We start from the raw sequence: 22173 nt of genomic DNA on the forward strand, positions 1-22173 counted from the left end.
TGTCCTCACCTAGTTGTGATGCAACTACAGTGCCATTCGGCATCAGTGCCGTAAAGGCTGGAGTGTGTGTTGTCACCAGAGGTTGGCAGCACATGTAACTCTGTGGCACTTACTTTTTAACACCGATATTTAAGCAGCAATTTGTTTAATTACTAATTCTTTGGAAAATCATGAATGGGTTCCTATTTTCTGTCAAACAGTAAATCACAGTAAAAATGATAGCTGATGTTATATTCTTTATTATATACCTAAACACTATTGTATATTGTGTATATCATATGCTTATGACAAAGGTCAGTGTTTTTACAGCTGTACTTGATCACTTTCTGTGAAGCAGACTGTGGCACGATACAGAGAACCCACAGCAGCAGATATGGGAAAATAAAAGTGTGCTTACACATAAACAAGCACAGCAGTGGAGGGACATAGGGGAGTGAAAATGAAGCTTACCTAAAATAAATACAGCAAGGGAGGGACAAGGGAGTTGGAAACCTTGCTTATCTTAAATACAACCAAAATAAACTTCACAGTCAGGAGGAAAGTGTGGAGCCTGCAATAACGCTCAAGAGTGAACAGAAGAGTGGTGGCACCATTTGATGAAGTAGAAACAGCAGCAAAAATCTAACTAAATGAAGACATGCACAGCTGGAGAGCAGATGTAGTAGAGTAAAAACAAGCCTACCCAGACCAAACAATGGAGACAGAGGAGAAAAGGTTTACCTAGAACAAACAAGAGACAAACTAAGCTCACCCTGGTGTGGGGGTGCCTTCCTCCAGGGTGGAGGCAGTGTTGGTTCCATTGGTGAGGGTACTTTGGGAGGGCATGACCAGTGAGAGGGTGACACTGGTTTTACTGGTGCTCTGACTGTTAGAGTAGGGCACAGACACAGGGTAGATACGACCACCTGAGAGGACGACAGGGACATATAAAGTTTTACATAAAGAAATGAGAAAAAATAAAACAGAAAAACTGTTCCTCTCAGAGCCATTTATTAGGTTCACCATATAATGAGATAAAAGCTGCTGTTCAGCTGTTTTGAAATAAAAATGTCTGCGCCACACCAATGTTGTTCTGTTTTACTTTTCACAAGTACCATTATCAAGACAGACTGTAGTGTGGAGGCTCAGCATAAAATGGGCATCTTGGGAACCTGGACTAATTTTAAACCTTATTTTCTGCCTAGACCTTGTTATTGTGGCTTTATGTGGTATTGTTGGCAACACTTCTCAAAAGCTCTCATTTCTATTTCTAAAGCCTGGCTGCTCAGACATAGATAAACCAGAAAGTTTTATGATTTGTAACATTTTGTATGAATCTGCATTTTTCATATGTCTCTAAATTCTAACGGTGGCGTTCCAGGCTCTCTGTGACATGTGACCCTATCTTATAACGCCCTTTCCTACCCTGTGTGGGTGTGAGTGCCGCATCAGCTAGGGAGTAGTTGAGCGTGCGGATGAGTATGGTCATGTCCTCGTGCCGAGAACACAAGGATGCCCTCTGACGGCCAGACACGTAGACGTCATGATGCAGTCGTCTAATGCGCTCCACCACCGACTGTGCCACTGCCTCCAGGTTGGTCTGTTGGGCCAGCTCTGCTGCTACCATGGCAACGATTTCCTACAGTAGACAGCAGAGGAAACAGGGAGTCAGAGAACAACACACGGGATACTGACGTTAAGAGTTAAAGAACTAAAGAAGATGAAGGGGACAAAAAGAAAGCTTGGAAAAAATACAGCAAAGTGAGACAGGACAAAAAGCAGTAGACACTCAGACCAACAGTGTCCAAAAAAACAGGACAAGAAGGGGCAAGAAATAGTAACACAAAGATGACACCAATAAGAAGGTGAAATAAGGATGTCTAGAGAGAAGCAGAGGAAGGAAGGAATGCAAAGCAAAGAAAAAGCTGATTCAGTCTTAAAATAGTAAATACGAAAATCGGAGTAGGTGGGCTGCAAGAAAAGGAAGAGGAACATTAAGGCAGAGATTAAAAAAAGACACCAAAAACAAGTGGTAGGAGAGCAGCTGAGGAGAGAAGAAAGAGTCAGGACGAATCTGCTAACCTGGTTGACTTGCTCTGGGCCGTGTGCGGATTCGAGTGCATTGACTAGACCTTCTGACATCAGCAACAGGAAGCCCGAGACGTCGTCCAAACACTGGCTGCCACAAATCTCTGGCTCAGCGATGACTGGCCTGGACTTGGCCGCACTGGAGGTGGAGGAGGAGAAGAAAAGGAGAAGAATATCTAAGGACAAAATTCTATAAAGATTCTATTGTGTGTTTTATTGAGGGTAATTGGAATGACTTGTGAGCCTGATTTGCTTGGCCTGCACAGCAGACAGCAAAAGGAAATGAGCAGTGTGAGAGACGAGGACCCCGGATCATGGAATTTCAAGAGGTTCAGCTGTGGTAAAAGAGAGGACTAGAGCTGAGTCTGATCTAATAATAAAGACCATAACATGACGACAGAGCCTCCACTGTTCAAGTTCTGCTGAATACACACAGCGACAGAGTCAAAAAGGGACAAATGTTTCATTAGCTGACCCAGTTCCCCTGGAACCACAGGTCCTAAAGGAACAGCTCAACTTATTTGCTTTCTGGCTGAGTGGGAAATGAGAGGATTGACACCACTCTTATGTCTGTCTGGAAGATTTCAAGCTAGATCAGGCAGGCACTTAGCAGAAGGTCTGGGAACAGAGGCAAACAGCTCACTGAGCTCTGTGCAAAGTTTCAAAAACCTATATACCAGCACCTCTAAGCCCGACTTATTAACATGCTTTATGTCGTTTGTTTGATTATCACCATCAGACAAAGAGACTGAAGAAAGTCACTGTGGCCATACAGCACTTACAGTAACTTCCTGTAACAATACAACAAGTTGGTTTTCTATTTCTGTTTGTGGAATATAGAAACAAGATATAATGTGTTAATTAGTGAGCTTTAGCTGTGCTGGTTGGCAAATATTCAAACTTTAAAAAGAGCAAAAACTAGCTTCTTATTTGAAGAAAAATCAGCAAACCAATTTATCAAAAATATAAACTTTGTTATCTAAAGAAATATGTTCTATATGCACTTCATCAAAGTTGTATTTCAGTCTTTTTAATAAGAAAACCTATTTGTAAAGACAGACATCAAAATGTGGCCAGGAGGAGATGTACAGCCAGCACCTGGAGGTTTGATTTCTAGATGACTACTGGTGGACAGTTTAGGCGTTTTAAAGCATTACATGTTCTAGGGTTGTTTTTGTTTTGTTTTTTCCATTTGATAAGTGGACAAAATGCCACTATAACATAAGTGAAGAAAAATCAAGGAACCACCAAATGGCACAATAAGGTGACTGTGGGATCCGGATCTAACCGGGTACAGTATGTACATTATGTGTATTTGTAGTTTGTGAACTGTGGCTTCACCTGAGCAGGTCGATTTCGTTGTAGTTGAATTTGACCCTGTAGTCCCCGAACCTCCTTGTGCTACTCTGTCCCGCTATCTGCCCTGCCTGTTTTACACGAGCAGAGTCCACACCTAGAGGAGAGGAGAGACATTGGAGACAGGGTGGAGCAGAAAGTGAAGACAGCCAGGGGCTGAGCTTAGGACGGTAGGAGGGGGAGCAACATATGACAGAAAGAGACGGGGCTGAAAAACACTGCGACACACTGCAGATGATTCCCCACTGTATCCACCTCAGCTGCCAGGCTGCACCTAATGTTTCTCCTGCAAACCCCATCATAATGTATACATTTTCTGTTCTATACAAAGCTCTCATTAGTGGGCCATTAGCTTAGCTGTCCACTGTGACTGGACGGCTCCATAAGTGTCTCTGTGCCAACCAGTTTGCACTAATGGCTGTCAGCTTATAATGTAAGGCCTGGCTGAATGTACTGTGTCAAATACCAATGTGACCAAGATAAAGAACCGGTTAACTACACAAAAAAAAAAACTGAAATAAATGGTAGAACAAAATCCAGTTTATATTCAAAGCTGAATCTCAACTAAAATGAAAGAATGAGAGAATATTAAAATCAACAAACTAAATTAACTTTTAATTTTTTCAACTTTGATTTGATTTGATTTGATTTATTCTTTCAAGCATGTAAAACAGTTGATATGACAACACACATACACATAATCCAATATCAATTTGCTTATACCTAGTACATGCTTGAATGGAGTAGGAAGAAGTCAGACTTATCCAGTCCTACCCCATGACATCATCTTACCATCATTGGTTTGCAAGCAGTATCCCAAATACCATAAATTTAGTTTTATCCAAATTCAGAGATACTATATTACTGTCACACCATTTCTTTATCTTCTCAAGTTCTTGTGTAACTCATCCAAATAGTTGCTGTAGGTTTTCACCCGATGCCCATGTGGTAGTGTCATCAGCAAACAAAACCACTTTCACTAAATCAGAAACCTTACATATATCATTAATATACAATATAAATAATTTAGGTCCCAAAACAGAACCCTGAGGCACTCCACACACAATGTCCAGCTCACTCGATTGGTATTCACTTTGACCAGTGTGAAGCATTTTTGTCTTTGTTGGGATTACTGTAATTCCTCTCTTGTTGAGTCCAAAAAGAAAAAGCAACGACTTTCTGCTAAGATGACAGTGATTCCTAATTTAGTCCTCCCTACAGAGTCAACTACTGAGTGTCTGTTTTAAAGGGAAAGGTGTATGTATAACTGTCTCTGTGCGTCTCACCAAGCGCAGCCAGTCTCTGCAGCTCATCCTCATTGTCGATGCCGTGAGGTCGGCTGATCTGGAGAACCTGGTTCTGGCCATCGCTGCTCGACTTGCACAACAGTGCCCTGTTGGTACCTGGAACCACAGAGAAACTTACATATTCATAAATTCAGAAACTGGTGAAAGGAGATTATGGCCTGAACTTTTAATTAAGTATGTGAGGTGAGTCAACTGTTACACATGGTAAAACCGATTCTGGACTAAATCAATTCCTTTAGTAAAACCTACTGGCTTGGACAGCTGCCAGTGGGATGAGGAAATATTAATCTATAGAGTCAGAATTAAATTAGGATATTTTTCATTTCATGGTAAATCAAGTGGTAGTGGTGTTGCACTGGTCTGCATTACACTGAAATGTGTTCATCTCAATATGTAAATGTGAAAGTTCCTTAGAATTGTCTTCTTCTTTGACCAACAGTCATATTTGTGAGACATTATGCCTTTTTATCTTTCCACACATTAATCATGCAAAAGTGCACCGGTGTTGCTCTGAGGAGACTCATAGACCCAAACCACGACCAAGGCAGCCAAGATACTGTGGCACTACCACGGCTGATGGAGGCACTTGCTGACACATATGATGACCAGGTATAGATTAATGATTCCCCCAATTTAATATTAACATATCTGGGTCACTGAGCAGACACGTGATACAGGGCCAGTTCACCACCCACCTCCACCCAACTTTTATGTTCTGTAAATTCCTGGATTTGTGTGCCACTCATTTAACTGAATCTAACTGGACACACTGCACTGCAGTTGTAAGGAGGGGCCAATGTGGCTCTCTGTGCCCTGTCTGTGGGGCCCTGGGCTTCAGTCCTACAACTCTTTGTGTCAAACAGGCAGTGATGATGGGACATTTTGGTGTTTAAAACAGATCTCTTAGTTACAAAACACTGTGTGCCCATTTGATAAGCCTGGTTATCACATTTATATGTGCAAAAATACAGTTTCTATGCTACTTATCTGCAAAGAATAGCGAGCCACATCTGTTGTATGTTATACTTGACTGCCCCCCACTCACATCCCACTCCGAGCCTATCAAATTGTGGGTCATATGACCTTAACTGTCAAATATAGTTCACATCAACACACAGCTGGGAGTGATTTTTACACTACCCTTACTCTTAGGTTTAAACCTCCTGGTATTCATGTTCTGTCAAGTTTGAACCCTTGACCCCTCACATCAACAGGCGAGTGAGGAGTACGGTCCTGCTTTCTACCTGCTAGTAATTACTACCCTCCATTTTCTGCTCTGTGTCATGTCCTTGAGGACAAAAGAACAAAATGAAATCCCAGAGGGAGGGTAAGGGGCACTCCCTTTGCCTTTTACAGAATCAATCATGTACTTAAAAAAGTGAAACCTTATATTTAGGGAATTTCAGAAAGACTCGTAGCCAGTCAAAATAAATGCAGCACTATAACATTCAAACCCCCGACTGCTGATTAAATCAAGCAGGGGTACGAAGAGCCACAGTGCCCAGTTACATAAAACAAGCCAAGCTCCAGCAGCTGGAGACTGGCACTTGATATGATTAACTCGCGTAATTCTTGAATAGACATACTGTGAATGACTCTTGCTCCTCAGGGTTGCTGTGTGTACGTGTGTGTGTGTGACTGCCTCCCACAGTATCATCTGAACATCTTCAGCCATCAGGCTGGTGTAGTAAAATATTAATGACAGGATCTTCTTTTCTGTTCTGCAGCTTAAGGTGTCAGGCAGGAATGTGGACACACAAACACACATGTGTACGTTAATAAACGCATACACTCAGATGTATGTGTTTATTAACTGTTCCTGCGGCTGTTGTCTGTAGGATCCTGATCTAGCACAAGAGATGTAAAAACAAATGATGTACCTGTAGGTATGTTTTCAGTCAAGAGTGTCAATATGGTTCCAACAGCTGCCGAAAGGCCAATGAAATCAGAACATGGTCTGAAATTTAATTCTGAGATCTGACTGATATTTTCAAATAATGACCAAACCCCAAATCCTAATCTGACTGAAGCCTGACATCTACTGGTGTAAAGCAGATTCTGAAGTGGCCGTTTGCTATTGGCTGGTCTGGTTTATTGGCACTACAAAAAGATGAAAATTAAAGGTAAGAGATGAGGTGTATACAGTATTTCTGTCCTAGTGCCTAACTGTATATGCTGCTTATGATTGATCTGCATTAGAACTAAACATTTATTACTATAAAGTCAGAAGTTATCAAGCCCGAGTAAAAATGTGTGTGACCGTACCAACATTGGCGATGTAGAGCTTGTTGTTGAGGATCAGTGCCACTACAGCTGTAGCTCCTCCTGACACCTCCTGCTCCAACTCCTTCAGACGCTCCTGCATCTTCTGACTCTGAGGAGAAAGCTGGTGGAATGACACATTCTGAAGAGAGAGAAAGAAAGGGAAGGAGAAGTAACGGGGGGATGATGAGTAAGATAAGCAAGTAGGAGCAGGCAGATGGAAAGAGAAAAAAGAATGAGACAAATAATAAAAGAAGAGGTGAAAAATAAAAGCATTGAGCAAGAAACATGAGATGAGATGAGAGACAAGTGGAAGCAAGAGGAAAGGGCAGTGTGATGGAGGAGAAAAAGGAGGAAACAGGTGGGGAGATGAAAAAGTTAAAGCGATGTTAAGAATACAGGTGAATGTGAGAGAAACAGAAAAGCAAACCAGAAAAGAGTAACATGAGAACAGAGAAAAGGACATTAGAACCAGATGTTCTTATTGAAACATCTTATTGCTACAACATGTAACTAAGATCATCTTACAAAAACACCCACACAAGCAGCAGTATCAGAACTGAATACAACATGGTGTGAAACTATAAAAATAGAGGAGGCATGACTGATGACTGGTACGAGGAGAAAAAGAGCGAGGGGGCGAAGCCAAGGCAGAAGTACAGGGAGTGCTGGATCCAGAGAGGTGAAAACTGAGACTGGCTCATTTAATCAAACAGGCTGAGACCTATTAGAACATAACCAAGTCATTCATGAATGGCTGGGCATTAGATCAGAATGAGGCCTATATCTGTGGTTGCTAAGGAAACCGACCGAGAAATCCGCTTCTCAGCTAAATCTGTCAATATTCTTTGCCGTGTGTGTGTATACCTCATTGTGTGGTAGGAGGTAGTTGGACAGATGAGCCTTCTCAGCCAGAGCATCATCTATAGTTTCAAAGTAGCTCTTCTCCACCACATCAAAAGCCTGCGGCAACAAAAACTTATTTCTAAATAACACAGTGTTGGCAATTCATCCAATCCAAGTTAGTCTCCATCTCAACAGTGTCTAACATAGATACATATTAAAGAAATAACTGAGAATCAGTGTCACTGCTGAAGAGTTAAAAAACATGATATAAATATATGCAGACCTGTGTGAGGATCTTGCGGACGTCACTCTCTGTGTGGATGGAGTTGAGCTGTCCTAGTAGCAGTTCAGCTGTCAGACACTGGGAGACAAAATTGGCCACTCTGCTGCCATCATAACCGTTAAAAACTCCGTACAGGAAACAGCCATTCTCGTCTCTAATTGGTGGACAAAACACGACAAACATGAGGATTCTACTTCTATTCAAGGAGGAAACACAGAATCTGGACAACAAAACAACTTACATCCATAAGTCTCAGGACTGTGTAAACTGGAAGGTTAACAGGTCTGATGGCCTAATGCTTTTCTATTTCTATTCTACTAAATAGACCAGAGTAGAAACTACAACTTTAAGTCTCCTTGAATGTTGAACTGTGGACTTCAAACACAGCACAGGGACACATTTATTTAACATAACGTATGCAGTTTTAACCTGTACCAGCTCAAGGGACCTTCTGCTAAAGTGGACACCATCATTATCATGATGCTACCAGTTGGATGAAAAGAACATAGCTTTATTATGTTTCACATAACACGTTTACTGTATCACATTTACACAGGTGATCCCTAACTGGTGAATACTGAAATAAGGTGTCAGTGTGGTAGGTACTGAACACGAATCACTGCTGTTTCCACCTCAGCACTTATCACTCCAGGACTGACATTATTCTGTGTTGACTCTGTTACTTTTATTCTCTTTTATTTAATTCTCTGTTCTTAATGAGGGCTCACCTGAACCTGAGGTGTCCATCCTCATAGGGGTGGCTCTGAGTTCCTTTCCCATCAGGGCCATAAACACAGTTGGGTGCTGTGCCAACACCACACATCTGACACAGTGGCAGGTCATCTGTCCAGCTCTGATGCTAAGGAAAAAGCAGTATACAAGGAAAATCCAAATCAAAACTACAGTATGTACCTCAGGGTTCTCTACTATCTTTGGTGGATAGGTGGTCTTTTGTGCACTGATTTTTTTTTCTTTGAAGTGACCTGTTTGTTTCTTTCTGGCACATTTCATTTTGTATTGATGACTTTGTCCTGTACATGTTACTTGTGTGAGCACTATATTGTAAAGCACTTCGAGATTACTTGTAAAGTCCTAAACAAATTAAACTACACTGGCTTGCCCTGTCTAAAAGCAATGCAATCGCTGTATGCTACACTATTGTAACACGTTGACACAAGTAGGCTTCAAACCCGGCAGCAGGGGAGGTACAAATGGCCCTCGGTAATGTGGGTTAGTGTAATAACAGGTTTTAAGATGTACTCGCTGAAATTATTATGCTTCACGTAACATATTTACATTAATTGGCATTCTGACTATAACTTCCCCTGCCTACAGTAGAAACCAACACCGTTTCCGCAGAGGGTCCTTGGAACCGCAGATCCCAGTGCGATGGCTGTCATCGTTATTACGAACATGAATGTAACAGCTAAACAAAGCCACACTTTAAAGCAAGATTTCTGAGAAATCTTTTCAACGAAACATACTACAGCGACCCTCGTTTCACACCGAGTCACTGTCAGGTCTAAACCTGTAATCTGTTTAGGTTACAGTGGTTTGTTTACAAATTAGCTTGTTAGCCAACTCTGATCCTGAGCTAATTCACACATGGCGTGTAAAAGATATGCAAGGCAATAAAAAGCTAGTATCGGTCAATACTTTATGTAATATTAACTGCCTTTGGGGGTTAGACATTAATAGATATCACTATTCTGACATTAAGGTTGGAGTAACGTTAGCTTGGTAACTGTTAGCAAAACATTGAATAAGCTCAACTAAATTGGCTAGCACTAGCATCATTGAAAGACTGAAAAAAACAGGCAAATGCGGTCACCGGGAACGACAAATTAGACCAAAGCACATAATAGTTCAACAGAAACAATATAGGTTAGTGGGAGTAATAAACTGTTAACTTTTCTCTTACGCTCTGCATCAAATTCCTACGATGTGCCGCCATGTTGGAAGGGACTCGTTGCGTTCACGGATCCATCAAAATGTCAAAATTCCAAGACTCGGGGTGATAAACACACTTGTCATTGCATTTAGTAGGAAGTAATCGATAAAACCCGGACCGGTTAATCTATAGGCCTATTTGGATGATGCATCTAAATTAATAGCCTTTGTTCAGGGTCTGTTTTTAAAGCTTATCATATTAGAATTCAGGAAATTACTCTAAATTCAGAAAGTAACCCACCACAATGCAGCTTCACGCTCTTGCTCTCCACAGGTTTAATTGTGGATTAGCCGAGTGAGCAAATTATAATTACGCTTTATTATTTCACCAAATTGAAAACTATCCAAGCAAAGTCTCCACTAAGATGTAACTGTAGTGTTAGAAGTCTTGCCAGTGGAGGGAGACATATGCCAAATTTCTGTGTCTCACTGCATCTGCTCAGTATCACCAGTGGACTGAAGCTATTGAAAATGATAGGTTTTCAATTGCTTACTTTGTGTGTATGTGCAAGGAACACTGCAAACATTTCCTGTACAAGCAATTCAATTTTACAGGTGGAAAACCTGGTTGTATATTATTAATAGCACACTGACATTAAAGCTAAACATTGCTCATGTCTTCTGACTTCTCAAACAACCCTCTTAGACAGTAGGATGAATGCACTGCATCACCAACACCAGATACAACACTGGAAAACACTTTCTCTACATGTTTGCAGGTTATTAAATATTATAAATAACAGAGAACAATTAAAGGGCAACAAAACCCCAAAGATCCCAGAGTGGTCATTCATATCTTTACAGTAGTTTTATTGGTTAAAATCAAACACATCAAAAACATACATTTGTACACAGTCTTTTCTTAATTGTTTGTTTAACAGATTTCACAAAGAAACGTCACAGATTTCTATGCCTATGGTTGTACAGTATAAAGTATATATATGCATATATACTTTGATAATTTGGTCACATTTTTTGTTGCTTATTTTTTATAGTTATTATCCCAAAATAAAAACATCTCCTTACTGAAAGCAACATAAAGGATGAGGCACTGAAGACCTCACCAGATATATTATTACAATAACTCAGCAGACCATAGATCTTCTTGATTTTCTTTTTTTATACAGAAGTAGCATAATGCCTTAAAATAAAGCATAATCTTTTTTCAAACACTCTCATATACTGAATTAAAGATTTATATATTTATAGAGAGATAGATATACTTTAGACTTTAAGAAAATGGAGCAATGCATGTTCATAAATACTCAGGATGCTCATGGTTGCCACATCTGTAGGTTTGTTGAAATAAAATGGAAAACAGAAAAATAAATTGCATTCTTCACTTTCTGTCAGCCTGCTAATATGAATGTCATTTGTGTGTCATTTAGGATGCTCTATAATGATGTCAAATGTTTTCATTAAGGTTTTTTTGTGTGTGTGTCTTTAAGGGCAAAAGCAAGACAAAATTTAATCAGCTGCGGATTGGCTTGAAATGGCCCAAAAGAGACCTGTGATCCTGTGAATGTCAGGATTATGTTGCCCTGTGTTCATTGGATTTTGCTTGGCAGTCAGCACTAAGGCAACAATTGAGAAAATAAAAAGCGGGTTATTTTGGAAACAAGAAAATACACATGCTCGCACGCACACACACACACACACACACACACAAACCAGAAGAGACCTTTCAACACACACCCAGTTTACAGTTAAGGGGATTAGTTGCCAGTAATGCCACTGTTTCCTGCTGCCTATGCTGATCCTGTAACACACCTCTAAGGAGTTTTATCAGCAGAACCTTGTCGTATCTGTTCAAAATCAATATGCTGTGAACTTGTGCTTGTGCACGTGTGTGAGTGTCTGTCGTGTGTAAGTGTTTGAGAGTGTTTCATGTAAGACTAATTGCAGTCATTTTGCTGACTGACAGCAGACCTCAGAAGATGAAGGCAATGTGGTCACAAACATTGACCTGCTACAGGGTGACCATTTCTGCACACCACTGACCCCCCAATTGTTTCCAAAGCCCTCAGTCCTTCCTAACACCTCCAGTTGAACCCTGTGTCTCTCTGCATCCCACATCCCATGTATTTCCATTGCTGTTTTTCTTGCTGCAGACTCACACATGATTGACCTGTTGTCCCACCCCCAGTTGTTACCCGTACCTCCCCAAATCTGGAAAGTTGCCCATGATTTCTGACCGCGATTCCGCTGTTAATCCAACACAAACAGATGTTTAAGTCCAATAACTCCACTGTCAAAGATATGAAATTCTCTTATGTCTTCCCCCTAATCACTCTCACTGTCTAGAGTATTGGCTAAATGCATGTACAAACTGAAAATCACTGCGTCAAAACTCACACAATACTTCAAATTTTTTGTCGTTCTTTAAATCACTGTTGGGATACTTATCCAAACAAAAATGATAAACTATTATGATCTACTCCAATTATTTTAAAACTTTTAACCTTACAGTTTTGTGTCTCATACACACATGGCTTTGTACACTTACAGTAACGATACATTTGTTTAGATTTTAGGGTAAACCTGAGTTGTGTCTAACACTGGGTCAAAACAACCCATTGGTGCTTGGTAAAGTTAACCCAGTTGTATTGCATGAATGCTACAGTGACCCAAACTAGTTCAGTTTTGACCCAGTGATTTTTAGTGTGATGGAAACAATACAAATTAAATTAGAAACTTTGGGCAACTTCATCCAGATTCTCCCATCTATATATCTACCCCAAACATCTCAGTATTCCTGACGCTGGTAGCCTCCGGTGCCGTCAAAGGCCCCATCGCTGTTGGCCTGCCCCCCTCCTCCGGGGCTCTCCAGGTCATCCCCGCTGAAGGATGTGTATGGGGCGCCGGCTGCATCCTGGCTGGGGTCCATGTAATCCTGGGAGAAAAGAGCCGAGTCGGCCCCCAGCTTGTACCTCTGGAAGGCCAGGAAAGACTGGCCCGCCTTGTACAGATGATCAGAGATCAAGGGGGGCGAGAAGGCAAAGAAGGTGCACAGATGGTGATTGAATGGTGTAGGGATGGATGTTGAAGCAGAGTTGAGGTAGTGTTAGAGCAGAAGGTTTGGAGGAAGAGAGAAAACAAAGAGAGAATAGGAAACATTGATTATTTGGCTGGAAAGCTTGTGAAACTTATTAGATAGTTTGTGTGAGTCATTTAGTCAGTCAAAGCAGGTTCTATAGGCCACAGTGCCAAACAGCCATTTATCTACTGTTCAGCTCCTCAGTGAGAAACAGCAGACTAGTCCACAGTGCAATTAAACTGAGTCTGTGTACATTATTAAACAGCTGAACCATAAAACACCACAAATCTCACTTTAGTCAATAATTAGAGATGTTTCAAGGCAACAATGAACGGAAGCCAAAGACACCCTGAGTACACAAAGCAAACACAGGCACTCATAGAGAGGGACAAAACCACAGAGAGACTGCAAAGCTCAGAGTTCTGGGAATTTGCACGACAAGGTTTTATCTACTGATGTGTTTCCGCTCATTCAGATGTTGCAGAAAAGACTGCTTGAATAATTTGTCGGATACACAACTCTATCTCAGGTCTATCGTTCCTCAAATGATCATATACATAATATCAGGGTGATCACTCGCATAAAATGAAAACCAGTTGATACATTTTTAGAAAACCTGTAGTTACCCCAGCCCTTGTTTGACACAAACGACAACACATCTTACAGACTGAACCCTGATTATTTCAGATTTTTGTTCATATGAATTAATTGGAATATATTTGTATAGTAGTCATAATAATACTTATTAAGGGCTCAGTAACATGCACAGTTTGAATCCATAAAAATCCAATCAATATGCAGTAAAGCTGTCATAAACACCTGCCCAACTTTGAAGTCAATCTAAAAAATGATATAAAAACCTACAAAACATCATAAAATAACAAAGAAATGGAAAGTATGGCTGTGCATGGATAGTTAGAGGAACAATCTTATAAACAATACTGAAGAAATTAAAGGAGTAAGGAGTGTTTAATATGTTTATTCACTTTTGGGCAGAGAGTTAGATGACAAAAAGTGTTACCACTCTCCTGTCTGTCTGTGATATCAAGCTGGAGCCAGTGGTTAGTTAGCATAGCTTAGCATAAGGATGAAAACAAAGGAAAACCGTTTACCTGGCTTGGTCAGAAGGTTAGAAAATCTAACCTGCTAACTGTAGCTTCATAAGAGTGACATCAGTCTTTGCACTGAACTCTTCACCAGAAAGCAAAGAGACATACTGTAAATGTATTTCCCAAAATATCAAACTATTCCTTTCTACTGTATGGTGTCAGGAGGTTGAGGAAAAGGTTTTGAATGTCGCTTGATCAAAAACCAAAACAAATGCAAAAAACTTAGTGACCATGTTTTAACCAGTAAAGTGTGGCAAATTTATAAAAACTCATTAAAACTAAAATGTTATATATATAGAACCTTTGCTCTTGATATTAAGAAGTCTTCAGCACAAAGACAAAGCACCAGTGACTTTGTAAACCTTCGTGTTAATGATGAGAATGAAGCAGCCTGCCTTGTAGTTAATGACTGTACTTGTTTAAGGGCTCCAGGTTTGGTGGTGAAGCTGGACAAAGTGTGTAGCCTACACGTCATACACCTGGCTACCTCTGTGACAAACAGCTGACCTCCCTGCTGTATATATGAAGTAAAAACCATAACAGAGAACCACGCAGCAGATGGAGAACACATACGGTTCTGTGGCCAACATTTAGCTTGCATGCTTTTCTTCATCTTCTGGCTTCTTTTATCAAGAAAAAAATCTACATGAATATGTAATATTAGCTTTTAGTTAGACAAATTTTAAAATGGCAGAAACTCTTCTTACAAAAATGATTTCAGGAATGTAAGTAGGTGTTTTAGATCAGAAGCCTCAGCATTTATCAATGTAATTGTTGAGTCACTGATATTGATCAAATATTGAATCAGCTCACCAGCACATATACAGTATTATAATGTGCATGGGTCAGGAAATAAGTTATTTAACTACTGTAGGCTAAATTCTTGAGCAACATCTTATGCCAAGGTATAATGGTTCTTATTATTGCTGGGTTACAAATACACTCACTTCCAGCAGTATTTGATGTTACCGGGTGCCCTAAAACAAGTGCAGCCATGACTAAAGGAGCATGTAGAACCAACTGCACAGAGTTAAGGCAGGAGGAGGTAGAAGACAGCAGAGTCAGACAAAAGAGTGATGAGGCTGAGGGGAAAACAGTTTGGTGTATTCCTCTTCAAAAGACACATTCTTTAACTTCTCCATAGAGTAGAGAGCCTGCGTGCCCTGTTGGAACAACATTCACACACTTATAAGTTCACATGAATATAAATTAAAATGTTCACACACATCCACACACTAGCCAAAAGAAACAGTGGTTAAGTGACCTTTACCTAGCTCAAAGGATATACTGGCAAGCAAAGGAAGACGGGAATGGTATTTCACAGCTGTAGGTGTTCACTCCCTTCTTATGCCATTCACAGCACCATACCAAACTTTTAATGAGAGTCAAACTATTAGTGGGCCAGTGGAGGCTCTTACCCAGGTGAAGATAGAGAAAAATGAGAAGGTGATGGCTGCTCTGGCAGCATCCCCTCCCTCCCTCAGTGGGTTGTCCTCACGTTTGGTCACCTGCCACTGGTTGGCCAAGAAACAGAATCCTACAAACCACATGAAGGACCAGAACGCTGGCAAAACAAAAAACGACAGAGACAGTGTTAAAAATAATTATCTAAATGTAACAAAAGTTGCAACACTTTGTCGAAAGGAAAGTAGAGGAAAACACGATTTAAAAAAATCTAACTGTGAGCACTTCAAAAGCTCACTAGTTGACATGATACAGTATATGTGATTTTTTTAATCTGTGCAAAAACTATAATGTATAATTTATACCATGGTCTACAGTGGCATCTTCTCATTTCATTCTTCACAAGAAAGCAAATACCAGTGGCAGGAAAAAGTAAAGAAGCTATTTCAGTTTCTTGGTTTTCTGCATACATTAACACCTGGCTCCAGTTGGTATTTAGTGACATCAAGAGCCTTACTTTTTTCCACCATCACTTTGAATGTTTAAGGGGTGCGTTACATTTGTGACTTTGATGAAGATCAGTTCACGGTTCATGACCGATTTATGCAGAAAACTTACTTTTTCGATTTTTAGCTACTATTATAAGTGGCAATCAAAAATTGAGTTTTTGTGCACATTTCTCCTCAATCAAATCAAGGGTGAAAGGAATGACAGACAGATGCTGGACAGACAGTGGATAGACACTGAGACCATTTTGATTTTGAGCTAAAGAAATAAAATATCTTGATTTGACAATGACAAGGCAGTAGGAAGCAAAAAATTACATTAATATCATCAACATGTTAATGAAAAAAATATGACTGAAAACATCAAGGGACCTAGGATTAACCCTGGTGGAACACCACATGTAAAACGAGCAGACAAACAGAAGAAATTACCCCCAAATCATATACATGTCAGTGGTACTAACCAGAGAGAAAATGGGATATTAAGAGATTAAAATATCATCTAGTTACATAAACTGCAGTTAGAAGTGTAGTGGAGAGGGGGGAAATAGATAAAGTTTAATCAGAAACACAGAGGTTCAATCACAGCATTTGTACCAGCTGTTCATTTGCTTGAGTAAGGTACAAAGTGTCTCTTATTACAATACAGCTATGGTGGCAGACAGGGGCTGAGACAGAAAGTGAAAACAGCGAAGTGGAATCTTGTCTGAGACAGAAATGGCCTCATTAACTGACACAACACTTGACTATCTTGTCATCATGTCTGAGTTCACTGCAGCAGCAATGCAGCAGAGTGGGAGAGAAAGCCACTGTCAAAGACACCAAGCAAAATCTCTCGGGGCTTGTTAGCGCAAGACGAGTACTACCCTCGTTATCCCTCTCACAACTCCTGTTTTTTATGATAATAACCAAACTATGTCATTTTTTATTTTAAGGTTTTGACCAGCTGGGCAAATCTGTCTAAGAAAAATGGAATAAGAAATGTGTTCTCATCTCTATAATTTGCTATAACCTACATGCAAAAAAGCACAGCAAAGACAGCTTGACCTGCTGCCCCAGATTCTAGCAGTATGCTAGCACAAAACTGCTATGAAAGAGTAGAAATGTATGAGATGGGAAAACAGCAATGCTGATACACAGCATATACTGTCTTTTAATCTCTTTTGTGCTGTTCAATTTGCTGGAGTGGTTCCTATAACCACCGGATAAGCTAATAGTACTGCAGATTCCATGAGATAGATGTGTGAGGCGCCCTCCCATCTTCTCCTGGGGCAATTAAACTAACAGTATGCAAATCTTATTTTATTTGTGCTTCTAATGCTTCAAACAAAGTGCTTGTCAGGCTTCAAACCAAGATCAAACCTGAAGGTACTACTGTACATCTGACAATCTGTGTAACTTTCCAAAGACAGCACTCCGACAACCACGCCCATTTTACATAGTAATTGGCTATAACTGCAGAGACAATAACTCCTCACTAGAGTGCTGTCTTTACAGCCTTCACACAATTATATCACTTTTCACGCATACAACACAGTGCAACACAATGAATGCATTGGAGGAGCATGTATAAAAGCCGGTATGAGCATGTGTGCCATTATTCCCACAGATCACAACATCTTGACAACAGGCGTTTTTACAAGCTACAAGCACTTTGGCTAACACCACAGCCTTTAGCTGTGGTCGAACAGCACTGTACAAACTACTTTGATGCAAGCATACTCCAGCCTTTAGCAGTGAGGCTTACTGTTCAACCTGAAGTCAACCCTTTAAAGAGGCTTTTCTACTTGAGAACCTTAGCATGCCACAGTAGTGTATGTAAAACTTGCCTCTGAAAATTAGTTATGGTTTCCCAGTATGCTTAATGTTTTTGCAGCTTCTTCCTGAAAATCGAAGCTAAAGGAGTACACTGTATCTGAGATTCACATTGTTCTGCATTTATAGATCAATATATAATGTACAGCACAATATGTAGTATAACAGTTACATAAGAGTCCAATCTAATCAAGCTACTTATACAGTATCTTATGTGTGACACTGCAGTTGTACATGCTTCATAAAGCATTTACATTACATTAAATAAGCAAGGCCAGTACTTTACACACTGATCCTGCTTCTCCCTATTCACCTCTCCGTCCGTCTGACTGATAATGCAGACTCTGCTAATGTTTTGATCTGTTCATGTTACTGCCACCCACTGAGGCTCAGATTGTGAAGGCAATAAGAAAGTTAACTGTGTCTGGAGCTGCTGTAATATAACCACTAAATGCTGGTTTATCATGAAATATATTATTCCTGTATTATGCTGCAGATATGATCCAGTCCAGGCACAACTGTTGTTTTGAGTCCAATCCAAATATGACAGGCCTTTCTTAATATACAGTACTAAAACACCAATGTTTGAAATGACTTACTGTTATGGAATCATTGTTTTAGTTCACCTGTACTGAATCTCAGATGAAGGAATGTCACTCATCTGAACTCTGAAAGGCATTATCCAGTATACATCATTCAAGCCTGAGAAGTTAAAGCTGCTTTCAGCTGGTTTTATTTTGACAAGATAAGCTACTGAATCTCTCCCCCATGTGCTACAGTATCTCTGCCAGAACTGACTATCAATGGCTTCATTGATTAGCGAATTAAGAACACAGATTATGAAACAATAGGCCCCTGGTCTGGTAAAAGGCCCCACCCCTCCTACCTTGGGGCAGTGATGTCTTTGGGTGATATAGCAAGTTGGAGAACTACATTAGTGGGACAGGTGCTCTCTGATTGCCTTGTAGTCATTCATTTCATTAGATTTTAAGTGTTATTGCCTCACAGGCTATTCGGCAGATTGTGGAACTGTTTTGAAAGTGTTACAGAAATCTAAATTATGTCACAGGTACATTAGTATCAATTTCCCATTACACAGTTCCTTTAGACCACCGTTCATACATCAGTTTCTCTGCTCATGCTGTCCAGTCGCCACTTAAACATTTAAAAATGTCACCCTTCTTGCATAAGGTGGGTTCGAGTTTCTGTTTTATTTAACATATATTACAAATAGGTAAAATAAAAATATTTAAATAGAAAAAAAATCAAATTATTTTTAGGTATGTAACTTGCTTGTTTAAATTTTGTTCAGTTTTTGGTTCAGTGTTAAAGGTGGTTACAGAAGTTACAGAAATCTGAATAGTATTTAATGAAAAAATGTAAACTAGGCAAAAAACAGAGAAACACAATCAAGTATTTTGTGAGGTAGTTACTGTATTTACAGTACCTGACACCCCTATATCAGCCAGCACAGCCTTCTTGCGGTCTTTGACGCTGCTGATCCGGGGGAAGTAGACGTCCAGAGCCAAAAAGGCCATGCAGCAGAGGAACGCCATGGAGCCCATAAAGACGCCATAGTTACAGGCGTTCTGGTTGCGGTTGAAGATGCAGTATTCCTCCACTTCATTGGGGCGGTTGATGTAGCCCTCATTAGCAATGCAGCCAAAGATCACAATGGAGAAGAGCTGCAGAAGAGGATAAACAAAAGGGTGGAATTGTGAGTGAAGGAATAAGGCAGTCCTTTGTAGCTCATACAGTAGTACTCTCAAGACCTTTGAATAAAATAACAAGATACAATTTAAAGGCATTTTGTTGGAGATGTCATTATTTTTTTGCAGTTCAGGGCAGAACACAAATTGATGAAAGGGGTCCTTAAAAACCACTCCAACAATTATTACTTTAATATCTGTAATGCCATGATCTCGTAATTCATAATCATAATTATGCTTGTGCTATCATGCTGTGTTTTTCTCCCAAACATGTGTATATAGCAAGAGAATAAGCAAGTGGTTTTCCATTCAGTATGACCTCCCTGCTCAGATGATTTGTGCATTACCACGTCACACTGTTCTCCCCCTTCACTATTATTTTTTCACATTTCATAAAAACTGCCCAAAAGAACCCCACCTGCTACTTTCAGATGGTATATTTAGACTGAGACTAAGAAAACATTTCAGTTCAGCCCATAATGCCACAACAACACTGCAGGGGAGTTTTATCAATAATCCCTCATGCCTTTTGTTCAGAGTGCCTTCAGGCTCTGAAGTTATGGAGTTTGACTGTGAAAAATTTGCCTTTCCTTGTTATTCAGGAATGTAGCATGACAGCTAGTGAACACACAATGATATATACCAGTGGCACCTGCAGCCGTAATCCACTGTGCATACATTTTTTAAAAATGATTTTGCTCAAGTTTTACACCACTGCATCTGGCAGACTTTTTACAATCAACATATAGCTTATACACAGGAATAAAGTTTTGCATTTATGGCCTGAAGCACTATTATATCGCATGCCCCTAAAGTGGATTACATCATTTCTACTCTCTAACCTGAGCCCTGCACAGCTTGGAGTGAGTGACAGCAGCACACACTGACTTTACCTGCTGTCATTAATGCCCATACCATCACAGAGACGTGTGCAGGGTATTTCTTATTTATCATAGCTCATGAGCTGCATCCATGTGTTATTTTGTGTATACTGTATATACTGCATCCTGGGTTAGGACCGAAAATGTGGACCAGGAACTAGGCAGAAACTTAGAAGTCTTTATTAAAAGGCTAGGATACAGAGAACAGAAGTATAGCAGTGGTGCTGGGAGTGCTCAGGTGAACCAGGCTGGCAGAGGCAGGAAATGTGGGGCGGACAGAGTGGGGATGAGGCTGCACCACGGAATAGAATCTGGAGAGTCAGGAACATACATATGGAAAATGTGGGACAGGGGACACACCAGCGTCGCTGGGGGATGCAGGAACTCACTGGCAGATAGTCAGGAGCAAACCAGGCAGGAACGAGGAACACAGGTGAGTGGTGGACACTGAGCTGAGGGAGACTCACACAGTGTACTAGTGTCATCAGGAGCAAACCAGACAGGAACAAGGAACAGAGTGAGTTTCTTACCAGGCTGGCAGAGGCAGGAAATGTGGGGCGGACAGAGTGGGGATGAGGCTGCACCACGGAATAGAATCTGGAGAGTCAGGAACATACATATGGAAAATGTGGGACAGGGGACACACCAGCGTCGCTGGGGGATGCAGGAACTCACTGGCAGATAGTCAGGAGCAAACCAGGCAGGAACGAGGAACACAGGTGAGTGGTGGACACTGAGCTGAGGGAGACTCACACAGCGTACTAGTGTCATCAGGAGCAAACCAGACAGGAACAAGGAACAGAGTGAGTTTCTTCAGCATTGTCAGGATCGTAGTAACGTCAATGGACCAGCAAGGGACTGAGGGCAGACCGGGACATAATCAAGAACTGGACACTGAGCTGAGGGAGACTCACACAGTGTACTAGTGTCATCAGGAGCAAACCAGACAGGAACAAGGAACAGAGTGAGTTTCTTCAGCATTGTCAGGATCGTAGTAACGTCAATGGACCAGCAAGGGACTGAGGGCAGACCGGGACATAATCAAGAACAGGTGAAAACAATAAAGGGTGATTGAGTACTGAGGTAAATCTAGGGCACGTGAAGTGGCACAGGGCAAGAAGTAAACCAAAATAAAATATCTCTGAAATGGGAAAGCAGTTAAAGCATAATTATCAAATATAATCCTGCAGGCACCACCTCTCCTCTTTTCTCTTCTCCTCAATGAAACACCCTTTCCTAAGCCATAAAATATGAGACCACACACACTCATACTGTACATACACCCACAGTGTTGGTATTCCACCCTGCAGTGCAGTGTAGCCGTCTACTTTGTTTGATAACAGCAGGCCGGACAACTCCATCCAGCAGACAAACCCTCAGACCAAACCTCTAGAACCAAGCTAGTTCTGTCTGGATACGACCAAGGCTGAGTGTGTTTATGTTTGTCTGCAGTGTGTGCATGGATTTTGCTGAGTGATGGATTCTGAATGTGTGTCTATATGATTGAGAGAGAGAAAGATAGTTTACCCAGCTGTATCTGTGTGATTAATGACAGCAATACAAAAGGAGAACACACAATAGACTGTATTTCCATCGACAGCCCTGGCCACGAAGGCCACCAGGAGACAGGGATGTCACTCA

At 40.7% G+C, this 22173-nt stretch overlaps 2 protein-coding genes across 3 annotated transcripts in view; both read right to left on the reverse strand.

Annotated features, from left to right (window-relative positions):
- The window catches only part of tab1 (TGF-beta activated kinase 1/MAP3K7 binding protein 1), a 13304-nt gene extending 3149 nt beyond the window's left edge, over positions 1-10155 (reverse strand). Inside the window, exons 1-10 of the mRNA XM_020625567.1 lie at positions 10043-10155; positions 8850-8980; positions 8122-8275; positions 7860-7955; positions 6996-7134; positions 4710-4826; positions 3409-3520; positions 2062-2206; positions 1405-1618; positions 752-905 (exon numbers count right to left, since the gene is read on the reverse strand). Coding sequence (XP_020481223.1) covers positions 752-905; positions 1405-1618; positions 2062-2206; positions 3409-3520; positions 4710-4826; positions 6996-7134; positions 7860-7955; positions 8122-8275; positions 8850-8980; positions 10043-10075 — 1295 coding nt within the window. The 5' untranslated portion in view covers positions 10076-10155. The remainder of the gene's footprint in view (positions 1-751; positions 906-1404; positions 1619-2061; positions 2207-3408; positions 3521-4709; positions 4827-6995; positions 7135-7859; positions 7956-8121; positions 8276-8849; positions 8981-10042) is intronic.
- Positions 10156-10872: 717 nt separating this feature from the next.
- Positions 10873-22173, reverse strand: part of syngr1b (synaptogyrin 1b) — a 21842-nt gene continuing 10541 nt past the window's right edge. Inside the window, exons 2-4 of one of the 2 annotated variants that reach the window (XM_020625556.1) lie at positions 19390-19627; positions 15636-15781; positions 10873-13030 (exon numbers count right to left, since the gene is read on the reverse strand). In XM_020625556.1, coding sequence (XP_020481212.1) covers positions 12818-13030; positions 15636-15781; positions 19390-19627 — 597 coding nt within the window. In that variant the 3' untranslated portion in view covers positions 10873-12817. The other variant, XM_020625557.1, reaches the window with a different exon arrangement.

Source organism: Monopterus albus, unplaced genomic scaffold (genome assembly GCF_001952655.1).
Source record: "Monopterus albus unplaced genomic scaffold, M_albus_1.0 scaffold359.1, whole genome shotgun sequence".
NCBI lineage: Eukaryota > Metazoa > Chordata > Actinopteri > Synbranchiformes > Synbranchidae > Monopterus > Monopterus albus.